The sequence below is a fragment of the Ananas comosus genome, linkage group 19 (genome assembly GCF_001540865.1).
Source record: "Ananas comosus cultivar F153 linkage group 19, ASM154086v1, whole genome shotgun sequence".
Lineage (NCBI taxonomy): Eukaryota > Viridiplantae > Streptophyta > Magnoliopsida > Poales > Bromeliaceae > Ananas > Ananas comosus.
In genome coordinates, this window is record NC_033639.1 from 9,633,194 (window position 1) to 9,646,513 (window position 13,320).

Below are 13,320 nucleotides of genomic sequence, written 5' to 3' on the forward strand. Positions count from 1 at the left end.
AGAAAATAAATCTCTTACACTCACTTTTACCGAGGCTTAATTTAGTATTAAGATCCATCTTACACTATTAAATAATAAAATTAGGATAAGAATATATAAAGAGATATACTTTTGCGTTTTCCTGTAAGACCGTAAAAAATATGTCGTAACTGACTAATGGCGATATACAGAACACAATATTACGTGCAATTTTTCATTGTATTGCATGTAACGTAATTTTTTTACAATTCCAAACGAAGTTTAATTATTCTTATTAATTATTTATGTTGTCCCATGCATCTCTTTTGGAAAAAAAAAAGAAAAAAATTTGCACCTCTCTATACAAATCCATCACCATGCACAAACAAGAATCAAATTTTTGACCTTAATAAAGGATGATTGTATATGAATGAATAGCTGTTTGAATTTTATAGCCGTAAACAATGGAATCAATTAACATAATTTCTAATGGTTAACTTATAATGTTTTTAAATTACTTTGGGAAATTAGATTGAAGAATTTATTAAAATTATCTCGTATTTCATTCGAAATTTATTTAATAATTAAAAAGGATTAGAAATTAAGGGCATAATGCAAAATTGCTTACGGTTTAGGGTCGAAAACTATACATTTTTAACCTTTATTTATTTGCTAATGCTATTCTCACCCCGTTTTTCTATTCTCACCCCTTCGTTGTGTAGGCCTCTACTGATGCGTTGCACGAACTAAGAGCGCCATTTTATTATTATTTTATATAATATAATAATATATAAATATTAATTTTTTTTCCTTCAATTTTATCGATATTTTGACCTCCTTTTTATTATTTTTCTCCTTTCTCTCTTTCCGTGTACTCTTCGCCGGCCAAATACGAATACGATCCATTCTCCTCTCTCTCCTCTCTTGGTCAAAGTAAGAGGGGGACGAAGAAGACGAAGAAGAGGAGAGTTTTCTATTTAGAACGAGATTAGCTTCGTAGATTTAGGCGAAACCCCATAAGTAGGCGCATTCGATCGAAACCCACTTCGATTTAGATCTCTAACCTCTCTGAAAAAACCCTTTTTTGGTTTTTGATTTTGGGATACCCATGATGAACCACACGGGCGCCTCCGCCACCGGATCGAGCTCCGGATCGGGCGACGGGGCGAATCCGAGGAGGAACTCGAAGAGGCCCAAGTGTAAATCTCTCGTCAAAATCGCTCCTTTTTTTTTTGGTGTTTAATTGCTATTTTTCCGACTTAGGGTTTGGTTTTCGTAGTTATTATACTCGGCTAGTTGTGGACTTGCTATGATTGTAGGGTGTTTTAGATCTCAAATTGCTTGCTTTGTGGTAGAACCAGTTGACTTTTTTGATCAAAAATATGCTCTGGAATTTCTATTAATAGCATTAGACTCTTAAATGTGTGATTTTGGGTTGTTGTGTTTCAGATTCCAAGTTCACACAGCAGGAGCTTCCGGCGTGTAAGCCGATTCTTACTCCCCAATGGGTATGTTGAGCTATCACAATTTTCATGTGATTTTAGAACATGTTTTTTTCAATATTCGTTGTAGATTAGGATATTTTAATTAGGGTTAATTGACATGAAGATGATAATCTATGTAGGTCATATCGGTATTCATTCTTGTCGGCGTCATCTTCGTTCCTATTGGCGTCGCTGCGTTGTTAGCTTCCAATAACGTAAGCTAGAATTTCATGTTTCTCTTTATCTCGTTGTCGTAATAATAGCTATATTTGTTGATATATCTTTTGGTTATTGTTTTTAATATACTTTGATAGGTTGTTGAAATCGTTGATCGATATGATGCCGCCTGTGTGCCGAATAACATGACCAACGATAAACTTTCTTACATCCAAAATAAAACGATCAGCAAAACTTGCACAAGAGTACTTACGGTAATGATATTCCGCTTTTGCATATCTATTACAATAGTTCTTAAGGTAGACTTAGGTTTGTGTTTGTTTTCGGGGACTACGAGGCATATATCAAATTATCCTCCTTATCCTATGAAAATTCACTTATTAAAGTAGACATTTATATATTCTTTTATTTTGGGATAATGGGAGAGCCCAAAGAACAAAATTAGTTATCCCATCTAAACTTGTCCCTGAACCAAATTGCACCTTGAGGAATAAAAGGATTGCAATAATCATTAGTTATAATTTTCTAATTACTCTCAATTACCTGGTTACTAGTTCAAAATATTTGTTTCTTTGCAGGTTCCAAAGGATATGAATCAGCCTATCTATGTCTACTATCAACTTGATAACTTCTACCAAAACCACAGGAGGTATACATCCTCCACCTTTTAAACTATTAGAACAAATATCAATTTTAACAGTTCGTAGGTGGTATTGTTATTGAACAGGTTATTGTGTTCTCCTCTTCTTTGAGTCGAATTTAGATCAAAACCTTTATATCAGTTAACAAGTTAAGTAATTTACAGAAGGTAAATATGTAGGGCATGGTGAAATGAATACCTGACCTTTGAAAAATATTCAAACTTTGCGTGTTTGATTTATATACCCGTTTGTCAGAACTTAACGGTATTTTTAACTTTTCAAACAGAAAATTCAATAACTTAAGCAGATTATTCTACTGCTTGGTGGAATATTGTATAGCTTTTTCGATGGTAACTGTTAAGTTCTAAAAGAACATGGCAAAATTTTTTCTAAGACAAAAAATTATGATTAAAGCATAGATGGTACAATTTAAACTTTTAAAGTCTGTGTAACTATTTGAAGATGAGCTATATTTCAAGGTTCTGTACATAACCTGGACATTTGGTGGATATACAAAATCTCCCTCGTATGTTAGTGTGCTATTTTAAGTGGTAATGCAATTCAACTTCAGGTATGTGAAGAGCCGAAATGACCAACAATTGAGAGATTCCAGCAAGGCAAATGAGACAAACTATTGCGACCCAGAGAAAACCACCCCAGATGGTTCCCCAATTGTTCCTTGCGGTCTTATAGCGTGGAGTTTGTTCAATGATACGTACAGCTTTACGCGTGGCAATAAAAACTTGACGGTGAACAAGAAAGACATTTCGTGGAAGAGTGACAGGGACCACAAATTTGGAAAGGATGTCTTTCCCAAGAACTTCCAGAATGGAACTCTCATAGGCGGCGGAAAGCTTGATCCTAACAAATCTGTAAGTGTCAATAGAAATTTGTCTGGTAATCAGAAATCACTCTGATTTTTTACATTTATATCCCTCAAAATCATCTATTCAAATATATCCATGCAAAATTTGAATTTTCTTAAGTTGCCATTGAAAGTATAGTTTCTTAGAAAAAACCATTCGTTTAATTTTGGGAGTCATGCAAATCATGGAAATGTATGTTTTGTATTGAAAGTTACCTAAAAAATGTTTTTAGTAAACAGATGTGCATGTAGACTGTAACTTCGAAGGGCATGTATAAACCCAGATTTTACAGGGATATTTGTAGACTTTTTTCAGGGATTGGAGTCAGTTTCCATTACTTGCCAGCATTGTTAATAAATATACAGTTCACTTTTCTAGTTACCTGTAGTCTTGCCTGCAACAATATACAATTTCAAGATTAGCCTGGATGTTCTTAAAGAACTCCTCTTCTTATGATATTTTAAGTATTCTTTGTGCTACCATGAATAACTTATTACCGAAAATGATATTGATCTGAGGTATTTCTAATGTGAACAGCTGAGCGAACAGGAGGATCTTATTGTTTGGATGCGCACTGCAGCACTTCCAACATTCAGAAAGTTTTATGGGAGAATTGAGGTTGATCTAAAAGAAAATGACACCATAACGGTGACATTGGAGAACAATTACAACACGTACAGTTTCAATGGCAAGAAGAAGCTGGTGCTTTCGACCTCAAGCTGGCTTGGAGGAAAGAATGACTTCCTCGGCATTGCATACCTCACTGTGGGTGGACTCTGCTTCTTTCTGGCGACATCATTTACTATTGTATACTTGATAAAACCAAGGTGAGCAAATTATGGATTATATTAGTAGCAACTTATAAGCCACAAGCTTAGGTAAAACCAACCGAGTTATGGATTAGATGAGAAGCAGATTAAACTTACGAACTATTTTACTATTAAATTGCTAATAAGCAAGAGGTTAAAAATACATAATGATACCTGAGCTGTAGTGCATTTTGAGAGGTGCCTGAACTATAACTTCTGATTTCAGTATATATTTTTTTCATTATTTCAATCTCCTACCTCTCTGTCTAGAATTTAAGGCACTCGTAACTTTTTGATGGAGTAACTTCTTGATGGAAACTGTCAAGTTTTGAACATATGCTGTTTCACCAAGCATCTCTTTTCGTCTTTCCTTATATCCTGGTAGCAGTACCATTTATTTGGTTACTCTTTTGCTGTAGCCTTGACGAATATCATAAAAATACAAATCATATCATCTTCTCTTAACACACAAGAAACTCCATGAAAATCTGTCTTGTTTTTTCTCTTAATTTTTGGACAAATTTGCAATAAGAACTTCGGAAACCATGTTCACTGTTTTATTGTATTCACTGCTCTCAATAAGGATTTGCGAGTGTTGTTTCTTTTATAACATTTGATCCTCGTTCATGTCCTTTTTCCCCCTCATTAGTGGTGCTTGGGTTTCTTTGAAATAACAATGCGATGCTTCTATTTTGTCTGTTCCTTTTTGTGGTGTGTGTTATACTAAATTTGGTCAGTTCTTTCTTCATGCAATATAGTTGGTCTATGAGACCAGCATTCTCATTTATTGCCTCTGTTTGCAGGAAACTCGGAGATCCATCATACTTGTCCTGGAACAGAAATCCTTCCGGCCGGTGAATACTGACTCTCAGATATTCTGTATCATGATTTACCAGCTCACCTTGCATATTATGTATCTTGTACTCATGAGGAGACATATTAACTAGATAATCATCGTATATATATGTTTGGGGGTGAGCTATATACTTGTGGTAGGTTCTTAGATTTTGTATGGAAACGAGTTTTAATTCTCCGCGTGTGTAATTTAGCTAAAAGATTTTATAGAACTTCTTGATTCTTTGACTGCTGAATACTATAAAGTAGCGAATGGCCTTGCCAATATTTACAATTTTCTCTTTTTTCTTGATACAATATCTAACAATTTTCTGCATTGGTTATGATGTCTCAATCACTTATCTCCTTGGTTGATTGGTCATGGTGATGGCTATTAAGACATTGACATGTCCATGAGTCCTACCAAAGTATCAGCTTGATGAGTGTACATTTCGTCCCATTTGAATGGATGAACATTTTGCTTAGTATATTTACTTAAAAAGCTTCTAGATGAGTGACATATAACTAGAAGAGCAAAGCTACCCAAATTCACTCTATATGTAATTGTAAATTTTACAACCGTGGGCTTATTGTTTCGTGTGGCCTTATATTAATTCACTTACCTTGTCAAATTTTTTTTTTTTAATTTTTTTTTTTTTTAACTAATGCCCTAAAAAAGTGTATCAAGGGTGTAAGATGTGCACTCATTGTAGCATTTTTCTCTTTAGGATGATATTCTATAGTTAACTTTTTCATTCATTTTCTTTTAAATAAGATAAATTATGTCGTAGATAAGATATACTTTTCTACTAAATTATAAAAATCAAGATATTTCACGGCATACAAATTAAACTCCAAAATTTTAATTATAGAAGAAAAACTTTATTACAAACAAGTTATTTTGGATAGCATATATTGTGGAAGAAGACTCAAGATCAAAACTGAACATCCAACAAAGATAACCTTACAAAATAGGCTACAAACATATCTATATCCAACCAAAAATGAAAAGTTTAATTTATTGAATTATTTACCAGGCCCTGTAAATCAATGAACAAGAAGAACCCAGCAGTTCCCCTACATTATGTAGTTTAAGAGAGAAGAAAATGACATGCAAGATTTTAATAGTAGTTATCGTAAACTAAGAAGCTAAATTGATGGCACAACATGAAATTTAATCAACTGTGGACAAAGTAAGAAATTACAACAAAAGATAGTAAGGAGAAAAAAGATTCTTATGTTTACAATGTTTTCTCACATCACTCTGAGCAAGAAATTGCTAAGATATTGGCCTTCCGGGTACGACGGATCGATAGGATGATCACAGGCTGCCCCAGCTTGACGTAGAACCGTGATTTTTCTTTCCGCCATTGATGCAGCACCCTTTACAAAATATGCTTAGAATGAGAAAATTACTTATCATTTATTGCATATACCGTGATATTGCGGTCGCCAATTTGAGAAAATGTTTGTAACAATATCATGCAAGTGAGAAAAAATATCTTTTGGAACAAAAACCACAACTTGCCTGAAGAGTTCGCAGGAACAGACCACTTTGAGTCATAGCTCCTGAACACGAGCACGTCATTAGTAGCCCACCTCGCTTTGTTACTTGCATTGCTAGTGAGTTCAAATTCCTGTACATGCCCGACGCACTTTGTAGCACCTAAAAAGGGCGACAGTTGAAACAATTACCTACATCATATTACGAGAGAAATTTCTGTGTGGAATATTTACAAAATCAAGTACTCGAGAGAAATTTAAGTTCTAGAAGCAAACTTGAGAATAAAGCAATGAGGAAGGCACCTTTCTTCGCGGTGCCAGTTTCGGAGGATCAAGTATTACTATGTCCCATGATTCATCTCTGGATACAGCACCTTTCATGAACTCGGTTGCATCTTCTTTGAGAAATGAGATCCTTTCAGGATCCTGCTTATTGAGAAGGATATTCTCATTCGCAAGCTCTAAGGCAGATACCGAGGAATCAATCCCTGAAAATGGTCACATCTACAATGTTAAATTTTCCGTGTTGAAATAATCACCAGTGCCTATGTTACAATGTAATGCAGATCAAAGTTCACGTATTATATCGGTTGCTCGCAAGTAATAAGATCCAATAAGATTCACTTAATATCGCAAATTGTAATTCAATTAAAATAGGAGGATTATGCAGTTTACTGGCTTACAGTATTTTACCAAGGACATTAGTGGCTCCACCCTTTGCAGCATTAAGAGCGAAACCGCCGCTATAGCAACAAAGATCGAGCACTCTCTGATCCTTTGAGAGTAAGGAAATGAGGTGGCGATTTTCACGCTGATCTGCATAAAACCCTGTTTTCTGACCATCCAATGAGACTGAGTAACAAATGCCACTCTCTACTACCTGAAACCAAGTAAATATAAAAAGTGAAGCTACCAAACCAAGATTGGGTACCAAAATATCTAGCAAACATAGTTGTCGGTAGATTATATACTTAGATTGCTTCGTTTTTTCTTATATATATATATATATATTGCAAAACAGTTCGTTATTTTCACCAAGTTCTAATGTGTCTTATAAAAAATCTTTTATCTTCAAACGATGCACAAAACATATCGTAAGTACAGAACTGACTTTACGTCATTTGATTGACATTGAAAATAGAACTGATTTTTGAACTAATGAAAGTTAACGCGGTACCATGTAAATTCAAATTTGCTAGAAATTCAAACTGCAAGAATATTAGTTACAATGCTGCACCTTCACTTTCCCTGAGCATGGAGATGGACTAGAGTCGTTTTGTTCCGATAAATCCAGGCCCTCTTCTTTCAAAATATCAGTTGATGATCTCCATTTTATATGGTTAACAGCACTAACATTACCAACAAGGAACTCAATTTCCTTTCTATATTTCTCAACCCAAGCTGCAGATGAAGCGATAACAGCAACATCACCGAAAATATCCACTATTAAGCCAGAAAGTCTGCATGGAACGCAAACATGTAGAAAGTTCAATAATAAATGCTTTCATACAAGAATACGAGCAAATAAGTCTACAAATAATACGCATTGCAACTAAATTCGCAATATTGTAGGCATTAATGCTCTGACATGCGTCAATGCATGATGCACAAAATGGCGTACAATGTAGTTTGAAATGCGATATGTTGATTCGTGAAAATCGTAAAAATCAGAAAACAAGCGATACCTATCCCCTTCACTGTTAATAAGACGGTATGCATTTGTGTCAGCTGAGGGTAGACCCAAACTTTGACGTAAATCAATCGCAGCAAAAATTCTTGTTTCAAGTAGTTTTTCCATGTTCAAAGCACAAGAGGGATCTCTGTGAAGGGGAAAAAAAAGAGAATAGTACATGGAAAAAAGTAATTCATTATGCTAAACATGGAACATCTAAAGTAGTAAAAACTCAAAATTACCTTTTTGCCTCTTCTTCTAGCTGCATAAGTCTGACACAAAACATTGATACTGAATTGTAAAGACCCCACCCAATCGGCTTTCCTGATCCGTCTGCTACTAGCACTACATCGCCAGTTCTCGGAGGCGGTCGACCAATTATTCTATCTACGGCACCACTATACACCATCGGATTCCCATCTCGAAAAATTTGCGCTTTTCCTTTCTTCAGGACAACTTTTGCCAAACCTAAAAGCGAAAAAAAAAAAAAACGGTGTTAACTTGTTACACGAAGCCAGGATTAAGGACGGCTCAATTGCGTGTTCTTAGTAACAACTTATCATATATGCTAGCTGTGTAACACAAATATATATATATATATATATATATATATATATATATATATATATATATATATATATATATATTCAAAATATAATAGCGTCTATGTATGTATATTCGACTGATTACAGTTGTACCACTGCATTACACAATTTTATCAAATTCAAATCATCCACCACCCGTACTTATGTCTGTAAACTCGATCTGAGTTACCCTCAAAAGCCATATAACAACATACCATCACATAACTTGAGTCAAGCATTTCATCGAACACAAGATAGACTACTTGAGTATCGAAATTTTCACGCTCCTTTGTGAAATAGAAAAGCCCCTATGATCCTCAATTTACTTCCACAACATAGCATTTCATAAATTGGGTGAAACATTTCATCAAACATGATAAAGGTTAGCCGAGTAATAGAGCATCAGGCTCTGAACTCAAATATCATTCTGTGGTAACTTAAGCTTTTAGAGTAATCAGTTGTTTTTTTGCAGAGAGAGGAAGAACCTTTGCGGTTGGCGGTGATCTCTTCTAAGGTGACGGCTACGGCTGCGGCTGCGGCGGCGGCAGAGGAGGATGAAAGGGAGGTGAAGGATTTGGCGAGGCGAGCAGGAAGATGGAAAGCAATCATGGGAACAGAAGTGGGATGGAGCAGCAGGCCTGCAGTCATAGGATGTGTGTGCACTGATTTTTTATGACGTTAGCGCTTAAAATGCTTGATTAATATTTGATTAATAGATTCAGTGAGTAACTCATGAAATAAAAGTAGATTGTACGGATCTGACGGCTGACGCATAAACTGTATGCTGATGTTGAGCCCGGCGCAGACGCATAAACTGTATGCTGATGTTGAGCCCGGCGCAGTTGAATAAGCACTTGATGATTGGTATCTGAAATTATATTTACTATCGTTTAGTTGAGTGTACAATTGAAAATTGGTACATTTACAAATTGGGTTAATTTCACCACTGCTTCTTTAATCTGTCTTAAATTTCAGTTCTGCTACCCATTGAACTGCAAAATTTTTCTTCTTTTTTTCCAAGTTAGAAATCGAACCAGTGGATTCTGAGTCATTTTTCATGGAAGAATGATATTCACATTTCTTTTCAAAACATGCAATCCAATACTCTCACACCGAATACTAAATACATGAGAATCTCTTATTAGTGTGTCCTTCAACCTTCAAGCAACTTACTTTAGTACTAAGAAAAAGCCATAAATTTGGATTTTTCTTTTAATTGCGCATAAACTACATCATTCATCATTGATTATATTGCATTAGCACCCTTCATCAACACCAAATATTCATCATCCAGTCGAAAAAGAGACTATTTTTGACCTATCTCCCATATAACCACATAAAGGGGTAAAAAGAGTTTGACATATTCCCCCCATACTAGTCTAAAATTTTCATTTTTAGTACATCAAAAGCTGTCTCTATCCTTGTTGGCCAGCTGCTATCACTTCTTCCTTGGTAAGCCAGTGCTGAACGGCGACGAGATCGGGAAACACCATCGCGCCCGACTCTCTCCAACTCTCCGCGTCTCGTGTTTTGAATCTGTCCAGAAGCACCGCGTGCATTCCTATGCTGCGGGCCGGAATGTAGTCCTTCCGCATGCTATCCCCGATATGTAGTACTTCTTCAGGTGCTACATTTCCCGCCTTTTCCAATGCGATTTGATAGATTTTCGGATCGGGTTTTTCGACCCCGACGATGCCCGAGAACACCCCAAAGTCCCATTCTGATCCCTGGAACAACAAAAGTAGTATATTGTCAATGTACTATAAAGTGAATGTTTACTTATTGTGGTTTGATCCCTGACTTTTGCCCATCATTTCCTGGATGACTCAGTTTAATGCGAAAGAGAGAATTAAATCCCCGAACCGAACAATTTATCGCAAGATAATTTGTTCCGCCATCGAAACAACGAGTCTAAATTTAATATGAAACGCGAGCTGATGATAGGTAACCTTATTCAGACCCAAAGCAGGAAGAATAACATCTTGATAACGGTATTCGGCGTTGCTAACAATTCCGACAGTGAGACCCTTCTGACGTGCCCATCTCAGGAAGGGCTGAGCATCAGGAAATACCGAGTACGGGGCCGAGGAACCGAAAGACGAATATATGCGTCTGAATACCTTCTCAAATGTCTCCTCATCGTATTCATAGCCGGCCTGCAGCATAATCAATTGCCAAAACACATGCAAAATAAGTATTAGTCATTCACAATACTGCAATTGATTGAAGTAATTCATAAGCCGCATGCAAAAAATATACACCTAAAAAGAGTGTGTACATATACGTACATATCTCAGAACATAATTCTTACCCTGACAAAGGAGTCCTTGACGCATGATCTCCACCAATCGATATTCGGTATCTTCGCCGCATGTCCAAAGCACGGGTACCTTCTTGCCATATCGCTGTACGCAGCCTTAAAACCTTCATGCATTCTTTTATAATCAGGGCATGGCAATCCTACTGCTTTAGCAGCCATACAGTAGTAGTCGCCGAGCTCTCCTTTGTAAGCTATTAGAGTACCCGTGACATCCACAGTGATGCAGCGTAACTTCGACAGGATCGACATTTCTAAGTTGTAGCTACAAAAGAATCAAAGCTCCTACTGCTTCTCCAGAAGCTGTTTTACTAAAGATATCTAAATTGTATGACCTGAAAAGGACTTTGAGGTATCAAATTAGTTTGTTATAGTGTCTCCTAATACAACATGATGTGAGGGGAGAACGAAGAACATAACAAAAGAAAACATCGAAGAAGACAAGGTAAAATGGCAACATATTTTGCCGAAGATAAGTAATAACTTATGACAGGATTAAAGAAACAGTACTAGATTAACAAATTATACTACTAAATTTAAGCAGAGCCTCGTCGAAAGGGTTATATTGCAATCAAGAGATTAACAATTAAAGAAACCTAATTTTGGCTTCTACATGACCATTTTTAACAATACCCAAACAATCATTCTCTATTTTGGCTTCTGAAGAATAAGATGAGCACAAAACATCTATCCATCAAACTCAACAAGTGAAGCATGAGATTAACAACACAAAGAAGATAAATAGAGGCTTAAAGAGAGAAGCAAGATTAACAACAATCAGTTAGAAAGTGTGGCAAAAGCCAAATAAAACACCAAATCAAAGTTGCCACCAGTACCAAAAGATGAAAATTAAACAAGAACATAGTTGATTCTAAAAGCTTGCATGTAGATCTATTACATCATCTAAAAAAAATACAACTTTTAAGACACCTTTTGATTTCACAACAAAGCTAGAACCAGAAACAAAACAAAAACAAAAGATTAAGAAGTATTTAACCTCAAACCCAATGGCTTATCAGATTCAAATTGAATCAGCAGCTCCACTACCACTGAAACAGAAGAACAAGTTCATAAACCAACTAAAAATCCTAAAAATGCTCCCCAAAACGGACCCACATAAGATTTTAGCTTGAATCGAAAGAACCCACCTCAAAGATCACACCTTTATCAGTCCCATTACTTACAAATCAGAACAAAAATATAGGAAATTGGAAAAGGACTTCAGAGATAGCTAAAACCCAGATGAAATTTGCTCTCCAACAATCTATCTATAAATAGTCAACAAGAAGAGAGGTCCCATCATTACTTGGGGCTGAGCTTCCAATGCAAAATTAGTACAAAATTTACAATTTTTAACACATACCCAAGAGAAATTGAACGAATCTAAGCAAAAATTCGTGAGCTCCAGGTTTTGTTGGCTTTTTTTTTAATTGGATTTGTGATAAATGGTTTCTCAATACCAGGGGAGGAAGTCCCTAGTTTTTAGGACAAGGGAAAAGAGAAATAAAATGTATGTTTAGTTCCTGTAGTATCCCAATATTACAATTTGGTTCATGTACGTTTTGACCATGATAAGGGTTGAATATATAATATTAAAATATACCGTTGTGTTAAACTTTTTTAAAAATAAGTAATTATCTGTCAACAATTATTACTCTCTTATTTCAAACACCACCAAACGTACATTGTTAATGATTTAAATTTACAGTTTTAAATACTTATTTCATTCTTAATATATATCGAGTTCTAATTTAAAATTACTGAACTCCTAAACAGTAAACACTTTTCTACTAATTGCGGAGGTGCTGTTTTAATACAAGAGAAAATAATTATTTACCAAAAATTGATTATTTATAATGTATTGGCCAATTTGCATAAAAAATCCACTTATTTTAGATTTTTGCAAAAACGGGCCATCTTTTTTGTTTTTGCAGATTCGCTCCGTTTTTTCAGCAAACTGACCAAAATACCCTTATATTTTTTTCTCTCTCCACTTTTTTTTTCTCTCGTTCTTTTTTCTTTCTCTTCCCAGATAGCAGCGGAGACAAGAGGCGGAGGCGGAAGCGGAGGTGGCCTATTACGATTTTGTCTGGTGCATCCTTACCCTCGCCCGCACACCCCCCACCTTTCTTGCCTCCGACCCCGCCGAGGCCGCGCCGTGAATTTTTTTTTTTTCTTTTCCTCTCCGACTCTCCTCCACCGTCTTCGACGACGACGCCTCTCTCGCCCTTCCCAGCCCTTCTCGTCCTCTCCCTCTCTCTCCTCCTCTGCCGTCTCCAACGACGACCCATCTTCGCCGGCGTCGACTCCGACACCGTGGAGATCACTGCGGCGCTGCAGCCTCGGAGCGGGGGTCCTTAGCGGCGTCGTCGCCGGCGCCGTGGCCGTTGGCAGGGAGGGGTGACAAAAAAAAATTATAGAATAAGCAANAAAAAAAATAAAGATAAAAATTTATAGAAAAAGAAGGATGAAGAT

At 36.2% G+C, this 13,320-nt stretch overlaps 3 protein-coding genes across 12 annotated transcripts; 1 reads left to right on the forward strand and 2 right to left on the reverse strand.

The window, feature by feature from the left end:
* LOC109725147 (ALA-interacting subunit 1-like) lies at positions 776–5,064 on the forward strand. Its single transcript, XM_020254230.1, has 8 exons — positions 776–1,157; positions 1,408–1,466; positions 1,583–1,657; positions 1,757–1,873; positions 2,198–2,268; positions 2,832–3,132; positions 3,664–3,953; positions 4,739–5,064. Exons 1-8 carry the CDS (start codon positions 1,067–1,069, stop codon positions 4,791–4,793), a joined length of 1,059 nt encoding a protein of 352 aa, XP_020109819.1. The 5' UTR covers positions 776–1,066; the 3' UTR covers positions 4,794–5,064.
* LOC109724890 (ribosomal RNA large subunit methyltransferase I) lies at positions 5,901–9,602 on the reverse strand. Of its 3 annotated transcripts, none has more exons than XM_020253860.1 (10): positions 9,563–9,602; positions 9,283–9,396; positions 9,014–9,166; positions 8,187–8,412; positions 7,958–8,092; positions 7,510–7,732; positions 6,966–7,152; positions 6,576–6,760; positions 6,298–6,435; positions 5,901–6,152 (listed from the first exon to the last, which is right to left on the reverse strand). In XM_020253860.1, exons 1-10 carry the CDS (start codon positions 9,585–9,587, stop codon positions 6,024–6,026), a joined length of 1,515 nt encoding a protein of 504 aa, XP_020109449.1. In that variant the 5' UTR covers positions 9,588–9,602; the 3' UTR covers positions 5,901–6,023. The 3 variants fall into 3 exon arrangements, with proteins under 3 accessions (XP_020109449.1, XP_020109448.1, XP_020109450.1); XM_020253859.1 differs by having other exon boundaries at positions 9,259–9,396; XM_020253861.1 differs by lacking the exons at positions 9,283–9,396; positions 9,563–9,602 and adding an exon at positions 9,258–9,278.
* On the reverse strand, positions 9,717–12,353 carry LOC109724891 (haloacid dehalogenase-like hydrolase domain-containing protein 3). Of its 8 annotated transcripts, none has more exons than XM_020253865.1 (5): positions 12,209–12,319; positions 11,994–12,113; positions 10,840–11,894; positions 10,478–10,684; positions 9,717–10,255 (listed from the first exon to the last, which is right to left on the reverse strand). In XM_020253865.1, exons 3-5 carry the CDS (start codon positions 11,095–11,097, stop codon positions 9,944–9,946), a joined length of 777 nt encoding a protein of 258 aa, XP_020109454.1. In that variant the 5' UTR covers positions 11,098–11,894; positions 11,994–12,113; positions 12,209–12,319; the 3' UTR covers positions 9,717–9,943. The 8 variants fall into 8 exon arrangements, with proteins under 8 accessions (XP_020109454.1, XP_020109456.1, XP_020109458.1 ...); XM_020253867.1 differs by lacking the exon at positions 12,209–12,319 and having other exon boundaries at positions 10,840–11,180; positions 11,843–11,894; positions 11,994–12,202; XM_020253869.1 differs by lacking the exon at positions 11,994–12,113 and having other exon boundaries at positions 10,840–11,190; positions 12,209–12,340.

Bases quoted from the DNA above. Each gene is read 5' to 3' on its own strand.
- LOC109725147 (XM_020254230.1), top strand. From the start codon at position 1,067: ATGATGAACCACACGGGCGCCTCCGCCACCGGATCGAGCTCCGGATCG. The intron at 1,467-1,582 runs GTATGTTGAGCT...TAATCTATGTAG, and splicing joins CGATTCTTACTCCCCAATGG to GTCATATCGGTATTCATTCT. The intron at 2,269-2,831 runs GTATACATCCTC...ATTCAACTTCAG, and splicing joins TTCTACCAAAACCACAGGAG to GTATGTGAAGAGCCGAAATG.
- LOC109724890 (XM_020253859.1), bottom strand. From the start codon at position 9,587: ATGAAAAATGACTCAGAATCCACTG. The intron at 9,397-9,562 runs GTTCGATTTCTA...ATATAATTTCAG, and splicing joins AAATGACTCAGAATCCACTG to ATACCAATCATCAAGTGCTT. The intron at 7,153-7,509 runs GTGCAGCATTGT...ACTTGGTTTCAG, and splicing joins CATGCTCAGGGAAAGTGAAG to GTAGTAGAGAGTGGCATTTG.
- LOC109724891 (XM_020253869.1), bottom strand. From the start codon at position 11,097: ATGTCGATCCTGTCGAAGTTACGCTGCATCACTGTGGATGTCACGGGT. The intron at 10,685-10,839 runs GTAAGAATTATG...ATTATGCTGCAG, and splicing joins TCAAGGACTCCTTTGTCAGG to GCCGGCTATGAATACGATGA. The intron at 10,256-10,477 runs GTTACCTATCAT...TTGTTGTTCCAG, and splicing joins CTGCTTTGGGTCTGAATAAG to GGATCAGAATGGGACTTTGG.